At 42.9% G+C, this 16839-nt stretch overlaps 1 protein-coding gene across 6 annotated transcripts in view; it reads left to right on the top strand.

The window, feature by feature from the left end:
* Eri3 (ERI1 exoribonuclease family member 3) overlaps positions 1-16839 on the top strand; it is a 129018-nt gene that overhangs the window by 10602 nt on the left and 101577 nt on the right. For 4 of the 6 annotated variants that reach the window (XM_005398762.2, XM_013521693.1, XM_013521692.1 and 1 more), the window contains exon 3: positions 4137-4414. The exons of the other annotated variants lie outside the window; for them this stretch is intronic. In XM_005398762.2, the coding sequence (XP_005398819.1) occupies positions 4137-4414 (278 nt within the window). The remainder of the gene's footprint in view (positions 1-4136; positions 4415-16839) is intronic. 6 annotated transcript variants of the gene reach the window in all.

Raw genomic sequence — 16839 nt, forward strand, 5'->3', positions numbered from 1 at the left:
CAAGACCTTGTGCTTGCCAGGCAGGTGCTTTGCCACTGAGCTAAATCCCTAGCCCCTGATGTTTATTTTTGATCAGTTGATTAAAATGATGTCTGCCAGGCTTCCTGTTATAAGATTACTTCCTCTTATAATTAGTAAACAATTTGTTGGGAGACATAGTACTTTGAAACTATTTTTTAATTTTTTTTTTTATCTTTGTGAGACAGGGTCTCACTATGCAGTTCAGGCTGGCCTTGAGCTCACTTTGTAGCCCAGGCTAGTCTTAAACTTGCAACGATCCTTCTGCCTCAGCCTCCTAAGTGCTGGGATTACAGGCATGCGCCACCACACCCAACTGAAATTATGTAAATATCCCTCAGTAAAATTTGGTTATGTTTATTTCCTTATGGACTCACTGTTTCCTAGTGCTTCAGTGCCTTATATTCCATTATGCTCATAATTTATTGGCCAGCCACTTGAAGGTGGCTTTGTGTCCTTTTGGTAACTTCCCATACTTCTTTGAGTGTGTCTTGCTTTTTGGTAGAACAGGATATTCTAAGCTTATCATGTAACTTTTAACCTACAACACTCTGGAATCAGCCATTTCTTCAAGGAGTTCTGGTTTTTTGGTGGAGAATGGTACTTATAAGGGAGCTGAGTGTTAGGCATGCTCATTGCTATTGAGTGTTGGTGGTTTCTGACTATTCTTTAGACAGAGCTAAAACATTTATATGCATGAGTGTATATATTTGTGTATGAGTACAGATATTCCTCATTTAACAGCCTGTTTAACTACTGTTCAGATTTGTGACTGAGGAATGCTGTTTGGATTTCAGACCTGGCAGTTGGACTTACAACCTGCCTTTTTTTTTTTTTTGTACATTTCTATACTTCTTGTTTATAGAGCTTCAGTTTTTTTCTTTTTTTTTTTCTTCGTACAGTACACTTGGTTTATATAGTACTGCAATTTTAGCTGGTTGTACTGTATAGTATAGTTCTATAGTTTTCTGTTCTGTTATACATTAAGTACTGCATGTAAGAGTTACACAAATAAAAGTCATCAAGTTGGAGTTTCCTTTGACCATTTCTTTACTCGGAATATTGTAATGTACATATTGTATAGGATTCCTCATTTAGCAGCCAATTCACTTAACACCCTAGATGCAGGAACAGAACTCTGTTATTAAATGAGGAATGTTTATATATATAAGTCTACATATAAGTAGACTTATATATATGTCTCTAAGTCTTTATATTTACATTTACAATTGTATATCCATATCTGTATCAGAAACCATGAGATTACACTCTTAACTGCCAGTTCCAGCCCATCATCACAGATTTTCTTCCTTTTCATATTTTAACTAATTTCTTTAACAATGAGGAACCTGGCTCCCATGTCGTTAATGTATGCACTTTGCTTAGTTCCTCTGTATGTAACTCATCTCCCATTGCTGGCCACTGCCCTTTACCCTTCATGATTGCCTCTTTTACTTTGCGTATGAATCCCTATATTAGACTACCCTCAGCGTGAGTGCCCTCCACACTCACCCTTGGTCTCATGTAGTACACAGACTCCCACCTCTCCATGGATGCCTTCCTCACCCTGTCTGGGCTCTGACACTCACTTTACCCGTTTAGCTTTCCCAGATGGTATAGATACCTGCTTGCTCCTGCTGCATTTAATGGCTTTCGGAATGAATTTTTTCAGGAAAGGAAGAGAAATAGCTACCCTCTGTTTCTTCAGCTGGGCTGAACTTGGTTGTTAGAAGTCAAAGAAGTATGGAACCCAGTGACTGCTGACATGTAGAGGGTTGGTCTCCCAAGGTCTGTTCTTAATAGTTTCCACAAGAGATACTTTTTGATGTAGGTGAAATCAGGTGACAGGGCTGGGGATATAGCTTAGCGGCATAAGTGCCTGCCCGGCAAGCTTGCGGTTATGAGTTTGGTTCCCGGTTCCAAAAAAAAAAAAAGAAATCAGGTGACAAATAAAGGCTAGGCAAGAGGACCTCTAGACATCAACGTGTTGTTGCCCATAAATGGGATAGGAGATAGGTAGGTAGATAGAAAGATAGAACCATGTACGGGAGGTCTAGAGCATTCTAGGGATGCAGGAGATGTTGTAACTTCATATGATGCTTTATATATTATTGGACTCACAGATCCGATTGTGGGGACCCAGGGTTAGCTAGGTTGGCATAGCCACTTGGATAGTAGTAGTTATAATACTAAGCTAATATTTTTTGAGCCCTTCAGGGCTAGACACTTTTTAGTGCTTTACATGTGTTATCTCATTTCATTCTCATGTAAGAAGTAGGTACTGTGATTGTTGTCATTTTACAGGTGAGGAATTGAACAGAGCTTGCCCAAGATGCTGTGGTTGATAAGTGGGAAAATCAGGACTGAAACCTGGAAACACTTGTTCATCACAAAGCTTAATTGCCTGGGGTATTTGACAGACAGGGTCTGCGTGATACATTTACTATGTTTACTACAGACAAATTTAAAAATGTTAAGAGTTTTAAAAAGTCTTTGTGCATATTCTGACTTTGAGAGACTTGAGGGACTTTGGATCTAAGTGGAATGGGTAAGTGAGCATGCTTGTGTTCCATCTCAGGTTTCCCAGAACGGTTTAGGAGTAGGTGATGAGATGAGTTATTTTGGATTCTGGCTTTCAAAGGGATATTAGCTCTTTTGCCTTTGGTTTACATGGGCTGAGGAGTTTGGGCTGTACTTGGGGGGAAACTAAAGCAGTGGTAAAAAGCGCTGTGTTTGTACACTATCCATGAAGAATGTAGTTAAAATCTTTTTTGGCCTGCGCTCAGTTCCCATGACATCTCAGTATAGGGATAGGGCATTTGAGTACCCACACTAGCATGTGTCTCGATAACTATGCAGGCAAATAATTGTGACTCATTTAGTGAGAGAGAATAGGGAAAGAGAGCTGAGAAGTGATACTTGCATTGTCCTTTTCTGCTGAGGCAGTAGTGAAGTTCAGTGCCTGTGAGTCCCCTAGCCTGTGTGAGGGAGCCTGGTGCTCACTTGCTGCCACTCAGAGGCAAGCCTTTGGTTCTGTGGGAAGGCTGCTTCAAGAAGCATAAACTGGCCACTCTTGTATTAGGCAGTAAGATTTGGTGTCAGGATTAAAGTTAAGGGAAATTTGAGTATTGAGTATAAAAGTGGGAAGGACACAGAATTTCTGCTTTGTTCCTTGGGTAAGGTGGGGGCTGAAGTTATTTGTGAGTAAAACTTGGGCTTTGATTTTTATACAGTATTTAGTTCTCTGATGAACAGACGTTCTGCATATTTAAAGGGAAAATGTATAGGAAAAGCAATTGGAATTTTTAAATTTTTTTTTGTTTCTTTGCACATGTTCACTCAGAAAACTTTACTAGACTTTTAGCAATGCTCCCATTACTGCCACATCTGGGTTTCCTCTTTTTCTTCCCCTATTTAAAAAGTCAGTCCCACAGTTGTTCAGGGCCATTCTGGGCCCCTAGGAGAAAGTGAGACTCAGAGGCTGTTGCCAGCTGTGCTCTCCAGGCCTTGTTCATCCCTCAGAGTGTTGCTGGTGTGGGTTTGGGGAATTACCAGAGTGTCCTCAGCAAACTCCCCTAGGATTGGCTTTATTTATTTTCACAGGTTCAGGTTGGGAGAAGGGAGGAGGGGATGTGGAGACACAGACAGGAGAACCAAGGGCACATGGCAGGCAGTGGAGCTGAAGAGAGAGCGTGGGCATTTCCCGCTGTTTGTTTTAGGCTACTTAGCTCCTGGGGCTGATTATGCAACTGGGTCATCTCATGTTACTTTGGGACCCTTAGCGTTAAAGTTAACCGTTGTCACCAGAGAAGTGACCACAGAACTTTTCTCTGCTCTCTTTTGAACTAGAGCTCCATTTAAAGATGAAGGCCAGTGTTACCGTTTTGAGGAGGACGTGGGAGACTCAGAATTGTAAAAATGCTGCAGGTGTTGGTGTTAGGGTCCTGAACTTTTGTAATGAATACTGTGACTTAGAAGGGGCCCAGGAACATTGGGGAGTAGCTCAGATTGCATGGATAGTCTTAAAGACTAAGACTAAATGCAATAGGGGCAGAGCGTGAGTGTATCAACCCAGGCTTTTTTTTTTTTTTTTTTTTTTTTAACTTTCCTCCCCTAAGTTTTAGATGCTTCTGGATATTCAATGCTAGCACCTTTGCAGACTGGAGCAGCTCGATTTTCTTCATATTTACTTTCAAGAGCAAGAAAAGTGCTGGGCTCCCACTTATTTTCTCCCTGTGGTGTTCCGGAGTTCTGCTCCATATCCACCAGAAAGCTGGCGGCCCACGGCTTTGGCGCATCCATGGCGGCAATGGTGTCCTTCCCTCCCCAGAGGTATCACTACTTTTTAGTGCTGGACTTTGAGGCCACGTGTGACAAGCCACAGATTCATCCTCAGGTAACTGTTGTTTCATTGCTTCAGAAAAGGTGGGGTGGGCAAGGAGGGAGGGACCCAGAGGTGTTTTCTCACATCTTCCTGGTTTTTAGCTTCTCCTCTGGAGTTCCTTCCAGGAAGTGGGACTTGACCTAGGGATGCTAGAGTAAGGTTGAGTGAGAAGTCTTTGGGGAGAACTGGGCACATTATTTCTCTTTGGTCTCAGCTTTTGGAAATCAAAACATTTCCTTTTCTCTCTTCCTTTCTCTTTCTTTTCCCTTCCTTTCTCTCGTCTTCTGCCTGTTCTTTAAGGAGTGTTATGATAGCCAGCCTCCAAGATGACCTCCAGGGATCTTTACCTCCTGGTATTCACATCTAGCAATAGAGTATGGTGGAATAGAATATGGTGGGAGAAACAATGTGTGATTTCTGAGCCTAAGTTACAAAAAACATACTGCAGTCTGCTTTGCTCTTTTGGATCACATGCTCTGGTGGAAGCCAGTTTCCATGCTGTTCTGAGGCTACTCAAGCAGGTCTGCAGAAGGGCAGATGCATATAGGAACTGAGTCTCTGATCCAAAAGCCAGTATCTGCTTGCCAGTCACTTGAGTCTGCCATCCCTAGTCAAGCCTTCAGATGACTACAGCTGCAGTGGACATCAGACTTCATCTTCAGGAGAAATACTTGGCCACCTAAGCCACTCCCAAATTACTGACTCAGAAGAACTGTGATTATTGGTATTTTAAGCCACAACTTTTAGGATGATATATGCAGTGTTTAGCCTGAACAAGTACCATTGTCAGTTTGTTGGAAAGGAAAATGTCTTAGCTTGCTTTTTTTCCTTAGTTACCAACTGTGCACAAAGACTTTTTACCTTTAAAGATAAGGCTTCTGGGAAGCTTGGATTAGCAGCAGAGAGGCACCTGTGCCGGGTGCCATTGAAGTGCTTGGTGTTTGCTTTAAGGGAATGACTGGGGGCTTGATGGGCAATTCATTGTAGTGTGAGAGCTTTGGGTATACTGGCTGTAGGACTGTCACTGTTCTGTCTTACAGAGTGTATGATTTTTGGATGCATAGACATGTTTCAGGGAGCAGCTTTCAGTAGTAAGCAGGATGGGGAGAAGTGGGCCTCAGCATTGGGCACTTGGGAGGCAGAGAAAAGTGGAGTCCATCCAGAGAAAAACTGGCTTTGCTTTTTGTGGTTGTTTTTTCCAGAAAGGGATTTGTCTTTAAAATGGTACATTATTTCACCTAAAGCAGACACCAGAACCCCTTTTCCCTTTTTCCTCTCCTCTTTACTGTTCTCTGTTGAAGCAATGGTTTACCTTTGGGGGTTGGAATCAGGCTTACTGAGGCCTTGGGGGACAGGGGCTGGATGAGGACCATGCCCCAAGAGGAACTTTGAATGAAAGGGAACACAGCTTGGGAGCTGCCCAAGCCACACTTGCTTTCCTTGCTTCTTGCTTCTGCCTGTGCATCATCTTCTCTGCCTCCTCTAACTGCTGAAGTTTCTCTGGTATGGTAGGGTTGCCTCAGTGGTGGCTTTGACTTTTGGTTATAATCTCTTAAGCTGGAACTCTGTGGTCCATGTCCTTAATACTCTATATTATTTCCCTTCCAGGTTAGGTTTCAGTCACTGAATAAGCCTTAGTGGGACATGGGTCTACTTTCCAGCACATCTCCACTGCCTGTGATTCACCCCTCTTCTAAACCTTCATAATTGCTCTGCATCTCCATTATGGCATTTGCTGCTTCCTGTTTCCTGATGTGTGTTTCTTATCTTCATGTTAGGTTTAAGCTCAGATCATTATGTCGCTCTGTTCCTTTGTCTGATAGAGCGTCCTGCTAGAGTTCCTGAAGTTGGAGCCTGATTGATGTCTCAGTTTGGTCTGTTAGTGTCGCCTTTCATTTCTTGTTCAAGGGCATTGTTCTTTTTATTTATTTCTTTATTGCAATGCTGAAGACATAATGCAGTATGGAGTAAGTCACTGGTACCACCAACTTCCTTCCCAGACTTTTTCACCATGCCTTTGTAGAACCAGGCTGAGTTAGAGCTTTATATTGTTCACCAGCATCTGAGCCTGATTAAAGATTATCTCCAGAATCAATGAACCCTGATGATGTGATTCCAAGGGCACTTAAGGAATTGGCTGCCTAGGTTCATTATTAGCAAAGCATTAGCTGTTGCTTTAGAGAACTCAGGAGGAAGCATTTGTTGTCTTATCTTTAAAAGAGGAATACGAATGATCTTGAAATTATAGACCCATTAGTTTACCGTGATTCCAGAGAAGATACTTGACCTGATCGTCAGATAATCAATCAGCAAACAGCTAGAAGAGCATGGGTACTGAGTAATAACTTACATGGGTTTGTGAAGAAGAGCAAATCCTGTCAGATCAATCTAACTTCTTGCTGTGACATAATGATGGATTTGAGTAGATCTAGGGTAAGTGATAAATGCAATGCATCTCAACTTCATTAGCCTCTACAGTGCTGTGATCAACAGGTGGGGAAGTGAGTTCAGGGCTACATGCCTGTGTTGAACTACTCTTGTTTCACCCTCAGAAGGGGATGGATACTTTAAGATTTGTTTGGTAGTGGCATCTCACCCCCACCCCCATCTTCTTTAAGGTATGCACGTGGCAGGGTCCTGATACAATTCAGAGAAAGTTTAGATGATGGATTAGAGAACTTTTCAGCTCCAGACAGAATGGTAGCCTCTGAATGAGGTCATCATAGCTCAGGTTCTCATTGGATCCTCTGTGTGCCTAAGTCTTCTGGTCAGCAAGGAAAGTAGGGAAATCAGAAAAGTTTAGGGTAAGAGAAACAAAAATCATTACAGGCCAAAAAAAAAAAAAAAAAAGAGGTAGAGAAAAGCAAAGAAGTGGAATACAATTTTGGTAGCCGATTTCTTGTTCATTTTAAAAATTTCATCATTTAGAGAGTAGTTACTCCTAGGAGTATGATAATAACTTGCTCTTCATTTTAATAAAGGCAAAAAAGAAATGACTTTAAATGGAAGTGGGAAAGACTGAGATTTGGGGTGAAAAGGAACTTCCAGAAGAGACAGTAAAAGGACTAGAGTGTGCTTTGCAAGTTCTCAACCCTCCTGATCTCAGAAGGGTGCGATTGTTGTCCACCCGCCACCTGACAGGTTCTCCACGGCATGCCTCCTGGGTGTGGGGCTGGCATTGTGAATGAGAGTGGTGCCAGCTTTTTTCCTGACCTGCTCCCAGATCTTTCAGTAGAGTAGACACTTCTGCTCCTTCTGGAGTGTGTTATCACCTTTGGGATGTAAGAGGCGGGAACAAGCTTTGGGCCAGGACTGGTTTGGAGGCTTGGCATGGGGTCGTTTCTCTCACCTGTCTGGTTTTTGGAAGTCCCTGAGTCAGCTTACTGGGACTCTTCTAATGGAACGGCAGCACAAAACACTAACAGGTGCAAGCTTTGTTGTACTTGGGTGAGTAACAATATTGGTTATAAATATGGTAAAACATCTGGTATTTTCTATTTGTCATCATTTTTGCTGTTTATTTTTGTACTTTGTTCAGCGGGGTAAAACTGGAGTGGTTGGTTTGCCAGTAATAGGCTTTTGTGTTCTCGTTTTTGCCCTCATTTTATCTGTTTTATGTGTTTTGCTTCAGATTAACACGATAAGTTTTGGTTGAATATGAGACTGTTTTTCATTGGAAAACATTTTTTTCACTTAAATATTAATTTAAATGGTTTAAAGTGTTTTGGAGGCACCTTTCTTGTTTTAGGAATTGTTTGCTGATACAGAAGTCTGTTTTTATTTGGTGTAGGAGAATCGTGCCTTTGTCCTTACTAGCTGGAGCTCGCATTGCTCATTTTGGTGTGGATGTGCATCAAATGATGGTTGTTATGACCCCGAGCCCCAGAGAGCAGCCTGAAAGCTTCGGTGGGATCTTTAATTGTGCGTCTTTAACCTCAGGGCAAGTTTTCTCACCACCTCAGTGTTCAGAAGAGACCAAAGCAAATGTAAGTGAGGAAAATGAGGGATAGGCCACAGCGAGTGGGGAGGAGGTAGTAACCTCAACTGTCTGGATGGCCAGGGAGGGAGGAGTAGCCCAGCTCTCCCCATCTGGGGAGCTGATGTCCTGGCTGCCCTGTCCTGGTTGTTGCCTTCGTCCCACCCTGAGTCCTCTCAGGCTGTCCATCACTGGGCAGTGTTTTTCTCTCTGCTCAGCAGCAGCCCTGCCTACTGTTTTCCTTCTAATCTGTATTCAAGTACCCATAACTTGGGAGAAAAATGACCTTTGGGGTTCAGGTTTTCTAGTGTTTGGTCTTTGTCCATGGGGACTTTTTTCTTTTTACAGGAACTTTGAAGAGACTCCATCTGCATTTTGAGTTAGAACTATGAGTAAAGGAGTTTCTCTTTTATAGAAAATTGTCCAGATGCTGGGCTATTTTTGGAAAGTGGAGTGGGGGAAGGGTTTATGGTGACAGGAAAAGGAATAGTATAAATGAGAGGCGTTTTGAGGATTTCAGTATGACCTAAAGCTAGTACATTGTGACCAGTCTTTTGTGAAAGATACATTTTTGAAAACTTTATAGGAAATTGGTTTCGATCCTTGCAAATCAAACTATCCTGATTTCCCTTTCTCCTCACTCAAGGCTGAAAAGCCCGAGTTCCAAGCCCTACCCCTCTCCCCACCTACATAGATACTGCTCTTTGCTCTGTATTTAGCTTGTTTCCTTCTCTCTGCTCTTGGTTCCTGCAGTCTCCAAGTAGACAGAAAGGCAGTGCCCTGGAAAGAACCCAGCCTTCCCTCCCCATTAGCTTGTCCTGGCTGCAGCTGTTCCAAGAGGGAGGGATTGGGCCAGGCTTTTTAGCAAGAGAGCCCAGTTGTTGGATTTTGGTCCCTCTGCCCCAGTCAGCCTGCACGTTTTTCTGTACACACAGGCAAAGGCGCTGATGCTATTCTTCTAAACTAGGAAATGAAATGCAAAACCGACGTTAATGTAACATTACGGTTGAGATTAAATGCACCAAAATCAGGAAATTCAAAGTTATGCTTCCCACAGCAACTATAACTCAGCCTCATCTGGCGTGTGTAGTATTTTGTGTTAGTGTGGATGGTGTTATATGTTAAGACATTAAAGTTAACACCATAAGCAGAGCACAAAATGCTTGAGGGGGCTGAATTATGATGACTGTGTGAGCCGTAAGTGTTCTTGCACAGGCTCCCAGCTTGTGGAATAATTTTTCCCCTGCCCATCAGACCAGTTATTGCCTTTCTTTTTAGTTCTGTCTCTCCTTTAACATACCTCTTCTTCCAGGGTCACTATAAATGAATTCTATTGGTGGCCTGTGATGGTGGTGGGAATGGGACGCCCAATGGGCCCTTTTGTCCTTTTTGTCACTGCCTCCATAAATGTAGTGCTTCTCCCTCCCCCTCCACAGTGCTGTTTCCTGGTGGTCCCCACATTGTCCCCCACCCCTCCACCTATTGCTCCCTGAATGGGAACAAGCATTTGCTGTGTCCGGGTCTTTGCCATGTTGTAACTCTGTGAAAGCTAAAGGGCCCTTCTTTATTTGGAGCAGACATAGCAATGTTGAAGTAAAATATACATCTTGGGGAATGAAGCACTGATGCATGGTCGTGCTGCCTTGTGTGTTTGGCGTAGCAGAGGCATGATCGAAGTGGGTTTATTTGCTCTGTTCAGACTGCTCCTCTACCTTCCCTAGGGTTTATACCTTTAAACTGCCATGGTGTGTAGTTAGGCTGTGGAGTTGCCTGGGGGTGGGGCCAGGAATTTTCCTTAGGGAGGACTGGGTCACTGGTAACAAAATCACCACATAATTTAGTGCAAATCAGGAAACATCCCCCCTAGCCTCTTATTATCCTGGTGGCCTCCCAAGGGCTGAGACAGCTGTTAGAATGCAGATTTTGTTAAGCACAGGACTAAGTTTGGTGGTGGGGAAGAGCTCTAAAGAATAGAACCATTGATAAATGGTGAATGAAATCAGGGACTGTAAAATAACAGTGACACTGAGCTGCCTTTTAAAGTTTTTGTTGGACATGACAAAACCAACCAAGTCAGCAAAGGAATGGGGAGGACCTCATTGTAACCACCTTAGAGGCAATGAAAAGGCCTCTTTTTGCTCTTTGGATACTAACCGGCAGAATATAAAGACAAGTAAGAAATAGTCCCCTACCCTCAAGAAGCTCAGAGTTGAGGGTAGGCATAAGTGTGACCATCAGCCAACTTGATAACTCAGGCAAGTATTGGTGCAGTAAGGGTACAAAGGATAGGAGTGCTCAGCCCTGCTCATAGTGTGTGGAAGGGAGTGATTTTGAATTATTTTGTAAGAAATATAGGAAAGCGAGTGGGCCCCATAGGCCTGAGGCCTCTTACAACTGTTGCAGCAGGGATAAAAGAAGGGGCACATGAGTAAAAAAGGATGAATTGGCCTAAGTCTGAAAACACGGACCTCTATAACAGGTGTGTTTGAGAGAATGTTGAAAATGAGGGAGAGGAAGAGTGGAGATTTTGAAAGCAGTAAGTTAGTTGGATTATCTGTATGAGTTATAAGGTATTTTTCACATTCAGGCAAGGAGGTCTTATTGGGGTGCTGTGAATTAAGGCTATGAAGGCTAGAAGAGGCTGAAGAGAGTTTGAGCTAATAAAGTCTGGGCAGAAAGGGTAAGAATCAAAGTGGAAATACATGAGCTGAGGCATTGCCAGAGAGGCTGCTCTGACATCTCATTTGTGATTGAAGGTAGCAGTTGGGTCACAGCTAGGTCTCTGGGGAGAGGCAACAGCTGGAGAATAACATTATATTTCCTCCCTTCCCAAAAGAAGTGGGGATTTGGGTTTGGGTCTGCTAGGATCCATCCTCAGCAGACCAGGGAAGTTGAGACCCTTTAAACAGGTAAATGTCTGGGAGTGCTGGGAGGTGCCTATAGTCCAGGTACTTTGGGAAGCTGAGACAGGAAAAGCAAACATTCCAGCCTAGCATGGAAACCTTAGCAATTTAGGAAGACTCTGTCTCAACATAAATGAAAAGGGATGGGAACATAATGTCACTACAAAGACCTGGATTAAATCTGCATTACCAGAAACAAAACAAGCAAACCACAGATAACTGGCTGGCTAACATTGAGGAGGATGTAGAAGGAAGGGTTAATGAGGGTAGGAGGGTCTAGGTAGCAAGAGAAGATTGGCAAGGGCTGCAGGGCTTGGGGTTGGAGGCTGAGTTCCCTGGGAGCCCCAGCAACAGGTGCTCAGCCCTTGAAAACTAGCCAGCAGGTCAGTAAGGGTGATCTGGGGGAGCAAAGTCGGGAGAAGTTTTTATCAAGTCATAGGCTTTGCTTTTCCCTGTCTCCATCCTGTCTTATTTTTCGTCTCTTCTCTTAATTATATTTCTTTTGTAGATTGATCTCAAATGTTTAACATGAGCAAACTGATACTACGAGATGCTTTCTCCATTGCTATGTTTCATTGAGAAAAAGGATCCCACATCATTTTGATTAAGATGCCACTGGGATGATTATTTTTTATCCTGTTATCCTGGGTGTTCACAATACTTAGAAAGCCCCCACAGCCTCACATTTATGTGATGAGTTTTGAGTTCTAGCTGTGAAAATTGAGCCATAGTCCAAAGTCCAGCCTGAGACAAGAATACTCCAAGATTGACAGTAGCCCATTCCTCCCTGCAGAGGGGCACAAGCAGAGAGGTTGTATCCCTTGAGCGAAACCACAGGCAAAACCCTCTTAGTTGTTGAGGGAATCAGAGAAATTAGAGGGAGAGTCAAACATGCAGGATGCTTTTATTCTGAAGTACAGCTGCCTTGGAATGGGATGCTATGTGGGTCCTGCTGTAGTTGGCCTGTAGAGGAAGCTCAAGGTCTGTAGGGGACAGAAGTGGTCTGTTGCATGACTGGCTCCACTCTCTTCTCTTGCTGTGGTCAGTGTCTATCTTGGGAAGTCATTCCAGTCAAGGGCTGAGCTAAGGGCTAAAGTGCTGGCAGGGACTCTTCTATGGAGACACTGTTGCTAAATAGTCCAGTGCAGAGTCCATGGTGAGGTTGGGAGTGAAGTTGGTGAGCCAGAAAAGGAAATTTGAGTAAATTATTGAGTGGAAGGGAAGAAACAGAAATATCAACTAGAGTTCATAGGAACAGAGAGGAAGATGTTCTCAGGAGTTAAACACAGACATAGATAAACTTGGTAGGATCCATTGCCTGAGGAGAGAGGTGCATTTCTTGAGAGATGTTGGTGGACTGGACTAAGGTTGTGATGGTGGGAGTGGAGAGAATTATGTGTTGTAGTCCTTAGGTGTGCTGGGAAAGACAGCATGAGAACCGTGCTCTTAGATAGCTTGTATTTGAATTCTAGTGGGCTATTCGGGAGTCTTGGGTGCTAAGATTTGGTAAGGAATAGAGTATAGAATCAGAAGTTCTCATACATGGGTGCTCTGAGTTGAAGATCCACTTGAAGGAGAATGTACAGGGGTAATTGTTTTAGGGGGCTTCTTCAGTAGTAATGTAAGTTCACAGGTACTTTTTCCAGCCATTGGGATGATTATTTTTTATCCTCTTATCCTGGGTGTTCACAATACTTAAAATTGATCGTGCCTCTCTGAGAAGGAGTTAGTCATACATGTTTTAGGCTGTTACACTTTTGCAGTTCAGTGTGGTCTGAGCCCCAGCAGGCCATGCACCAGAGCTAAGCAGAGTATGCAGTTTGACAGGATCTTCAGGAAATTTGTAGTCTGGGAAACACTGCTCTAGACTGGACCCATGGTTCTCAAACTTCAGTGAGAGTCAGAACCACCTGGAGGACTGGTTAAAACCAAGATTGCTGACCCCAGGACTTCTGGTCCAGAAAATCTGGGGTAGAGGCCAGGAATGTACATTTCTAACAAGTTCTCAAGTGATGGGATGCCTGTCAGGAACTGTGGTTTGAGGACCGCTGACTACCTTAGATTTCTCATCGGTAACATAGGGGAGTATTTCTTGCAAGCTAATGGAGATGGTGTGATCTCGGGAGCCAGTGTGCGAGCAGGGGTTTCAGTGCATCATGGGTAGAATGTTAGTCTGTGGATTGCCTGCTTAGTGGTCTGACTTTGTAAATCTTTCATGCCAACATAACTGTTTTCCAGTTCTGCCTTCTGGTCATCAGATATGGGCAGAGAATAGGGAATCTAAAGTAACCCATTGGAATGCAGTCTTTGGGGGAGATGGTTCCTAGGGCTGTGAGTGGGAATTATTCCCAAAGCTCAGCTAGCTTCTCTGGGTTCCTAGCCAAGTTGTCTGACCAGAACTTGTCTGTCTGCCTGACTGGGCCTGGTTCTGTCTTGACCACCTGTTACTCTCTCTTTCTTTCATCCCCAGCTACTAAATCTTTAGAATAGTGTTTGGATTGATTAAAAAAATGGTATTTGTCTGACCTAGCCTCTGATTCATCTTGTGGTCCTGACCAAGTTACATGAAACCCCCAATCACAAACTTAGGTGACTAGCTGAACAGGCTTTGGCTGCATATGCTTAAGTCCTAGAAGGGGAACTTTGGCCTCCAAAGTTGAGGGGAGCTGAGACAGAGGCTGTTTTGATGAGAGGCAATATAGCATGGTGGTTAAGAGCACAGAGTCGGGCCCAGTGTGGTGGTACATGTTTATAATCTCAGCATTCTGGGAGGATTGCAAGTTTAAGCCCAGGCTGGGCAACTTAGTGAGACTCTGTCTCTAAATTTAAAAAACAAAAAGCCAAAAACTTAACAAGAGCTGGGGATGGAGCTCAGTGTGCATGCTCTGGGTTCAAGGTATAAGTGCAATAACTTTCCCCCACCAGAAAATATGGACTCCAGAACTGGACTGTTCATTTTTGAGTCTTGTCTCTACCACCTACAAGAAATACGACCTTGGGCAATCTACGTATACTGTTTATGCTTCAGTTTCCTTATTGGGAAAATGCAGTTAATAGTACTAATCATATAGGACTTGTGGGAAGAGAAAATGAACTTACTTTTTAAAGTACTCAGAACAGTGCCTGGCATGTAATGACTATATGTGTTAGCGCTTATTAGTAGAGTTAGTACTAGTATTATTCTGGCCCATGGCCTCATAGGATGTGATTGGGGTATAGCAGGTGGCTGGGAGGCAGACTGTACTTCTCTGGTAGCACAGAGAAAACCTTCAGACTTTCCATCAAAGTGTAGTGCATAGAGCCAGGGAACTAGCCAAAGAAATTCATTTTTCTTCCACTGAAATGGTAAATTGGGGGTGGCATCCTGTCCACTTCCATGCCTGCCCTGCCCACGCTGCCTTCAGGAGACTTCTGTGCATGACCTGAGACTTGTTTAAATTAATTATATGACAGATACATATAAACAGATGGCTACAAAGAAATCATTTGGTTGTTTGCTGCCCCAAGGTTCTGCTTCATAAAGGCCACTGGTACCTGAAGTTATTTACATTTGAGTGTGTAAAAATGTTTAAACGAGAACCGTTTTAGGATCATGTATAAAGAAAGGGAGACAGATGTGCACAGCCCTGAGTGAAGATATGGTTCCTATGACTTTTGGTTTCCTTCACTTATTGGTACTGTGTTTTTGAAAAATTCAGATTTCAGTAAAGGTAAATTATAATTTGCTTTATGCCCCTACTCCCTTCAATAAAGTATAGCAGTGTTTATTTTCAGCCTCTTTTCTACATTTATTTTAATTGCTTTGGGGTCTGTGGAGATGGGTAGAGGGAGACATACATGTGAAAAATCAGCTTTTTAAAGCTCCGATTTTTTACCCTTCCTTGTCCTGAAACTTCGAGCATCAGCTTTCATCTGTCAAAGTGTAAATCAGCAATTAAAACCCAAACAGCCAAATGCCAAAGATGACCTGAAGCACAAAGCAACTGACAAACAAGTCCGGACAAATCGACGGGTAATTTATAAGCTTTGCCCTAAAATCTAATTATTTGGCAATTCGAATTTGCAGCCAGCCAGGGCTCGGCAATAAATTTAACCCGCCATAAATTATTTAGGAGCAGGCTGTGGTGTAAATCAAAACCACGAGTGTTTGTTTAAGAAATAAGCTCCTTGTGCATAAAATGTCTTTTTTTTTTTTTTTTTTTCAAAGAGAGAAAGTGTTCAGCAAATCATGCTCACTGCCTAGTACAAACCTCACTTCTGCTGTCCAACTTCCTTTCTTCTCTGTGGCCCAGAGGGTCCTTGATCCTTTGGAGACAGGACCCACTTTGCATGGGACTTTGGTCTGAAACCAGTTGTTTTGATAAAACCCATGAGTTTGTCAGGTACTGCTTTTCTTCCTTGTGTGATGCTGCTTTTGGCTTTTATCAAGCCTTTCAGTACAGAGACTCACGGAGTTTGGAATTTTCTTCAGAGGGTGAAAGTGGGGGTATAAATTAGTTGTTACTGTTTCTGAATTGAGGGTATGTCAGTTCCTTCTTAGGTTGAGAGAGGCAAGCCCTGAAAAGTGGTTCATTCCTTAGTTTCAGGTAAGACCACAGAAACATTAGCTCAGGCAAAGGAGAATCTGTGCTTTGGTAAATAGATTTGAATGCTAGCCTATGAATAATTGTCATGAATTCCAGGAGTCTAAATCCTTTCTGCTTATAGTCCTTTTGCTGTTGTTTTTCTAACTTCAAATGTAATCTTATCACACAAATAATTTGGTTGAAGTGTGTATGAATACCCTGAAAACAAGTTTCACAGTCACTTGTCTTCTACTCACAGAGGGTGTGGGATTTCATTTGAAATGCTGTTACAGTTCTGTCCTCAGTTTATCAAGGGAATAATCACTGGGTTTCCTAGTTGAGCCATTTTAAAGCAGTTGGGTTTAAAATCTCTGCTGTAACTCACTTAAAAAGGTAAAGGTAAATGCAAATTTGCTTGGTGCATCCCTCTTCCCTTTCTTATATAAAGTGAAAAAAAAAAAAGCTTTTGCAGGTGACATTTTGTTGAGAGAGACAGTAGTTAACAATAGGTTGAGGAACCTTCGATACTTTGACAAAACTAGATTCTGAGATTTATGTTCCATCCACCTGCAGCAGACCAACTTCCTGGATTTATGTTGCTCTGCCTTTGGACAACTTAATGGTATAGGTAGTTTGCGAATGGTGTAGGGTGACCAGTTGTCCCAGTTTTAGTACTGAAAGTGCTGCATTCCTAGAAATTCTTGGCCCAGGCAAACTGAACAGTTGGTTAAACTAGGTTACATTGGGATTTAGTAGTTTGTAGCTGATGAGGGAGGAACCCACTTAGGGATGAGAAAGCAGATCTATGAATCTAGGAGACAGTGTTTTGGAGTGTTATGTATCTGGAATTGAATCCTGGTTCTATTTTCTGCTGTCTTTGTCATCTTAGATCACCTCCCTGATCCTGTGGAAGGTCCCCTGAAAGCAGAGTGTTATCTGTTTGAGCCAGGCACTTGCTTTCCATCTTCTACTTGTTAGCTCTTTCATATGTTT

The sequence above is a fragment of the Chinchilla lanigera genome, unplaced genomic scaffold, assembly GCF_000276665.1.
Source record: "Chinchilla lanigera isolate Chin_1 unplaced genomic scaffold, ChiLan1.0 scaffold00063, whole genome shotgun sequence".
Classification (NCBI taxonomy): Eukaryota; Metazoa; Chordata; class Mammalia; order Rodentia; family Chinchillidae; genus Chinchilla; species Chinchilla lanigera.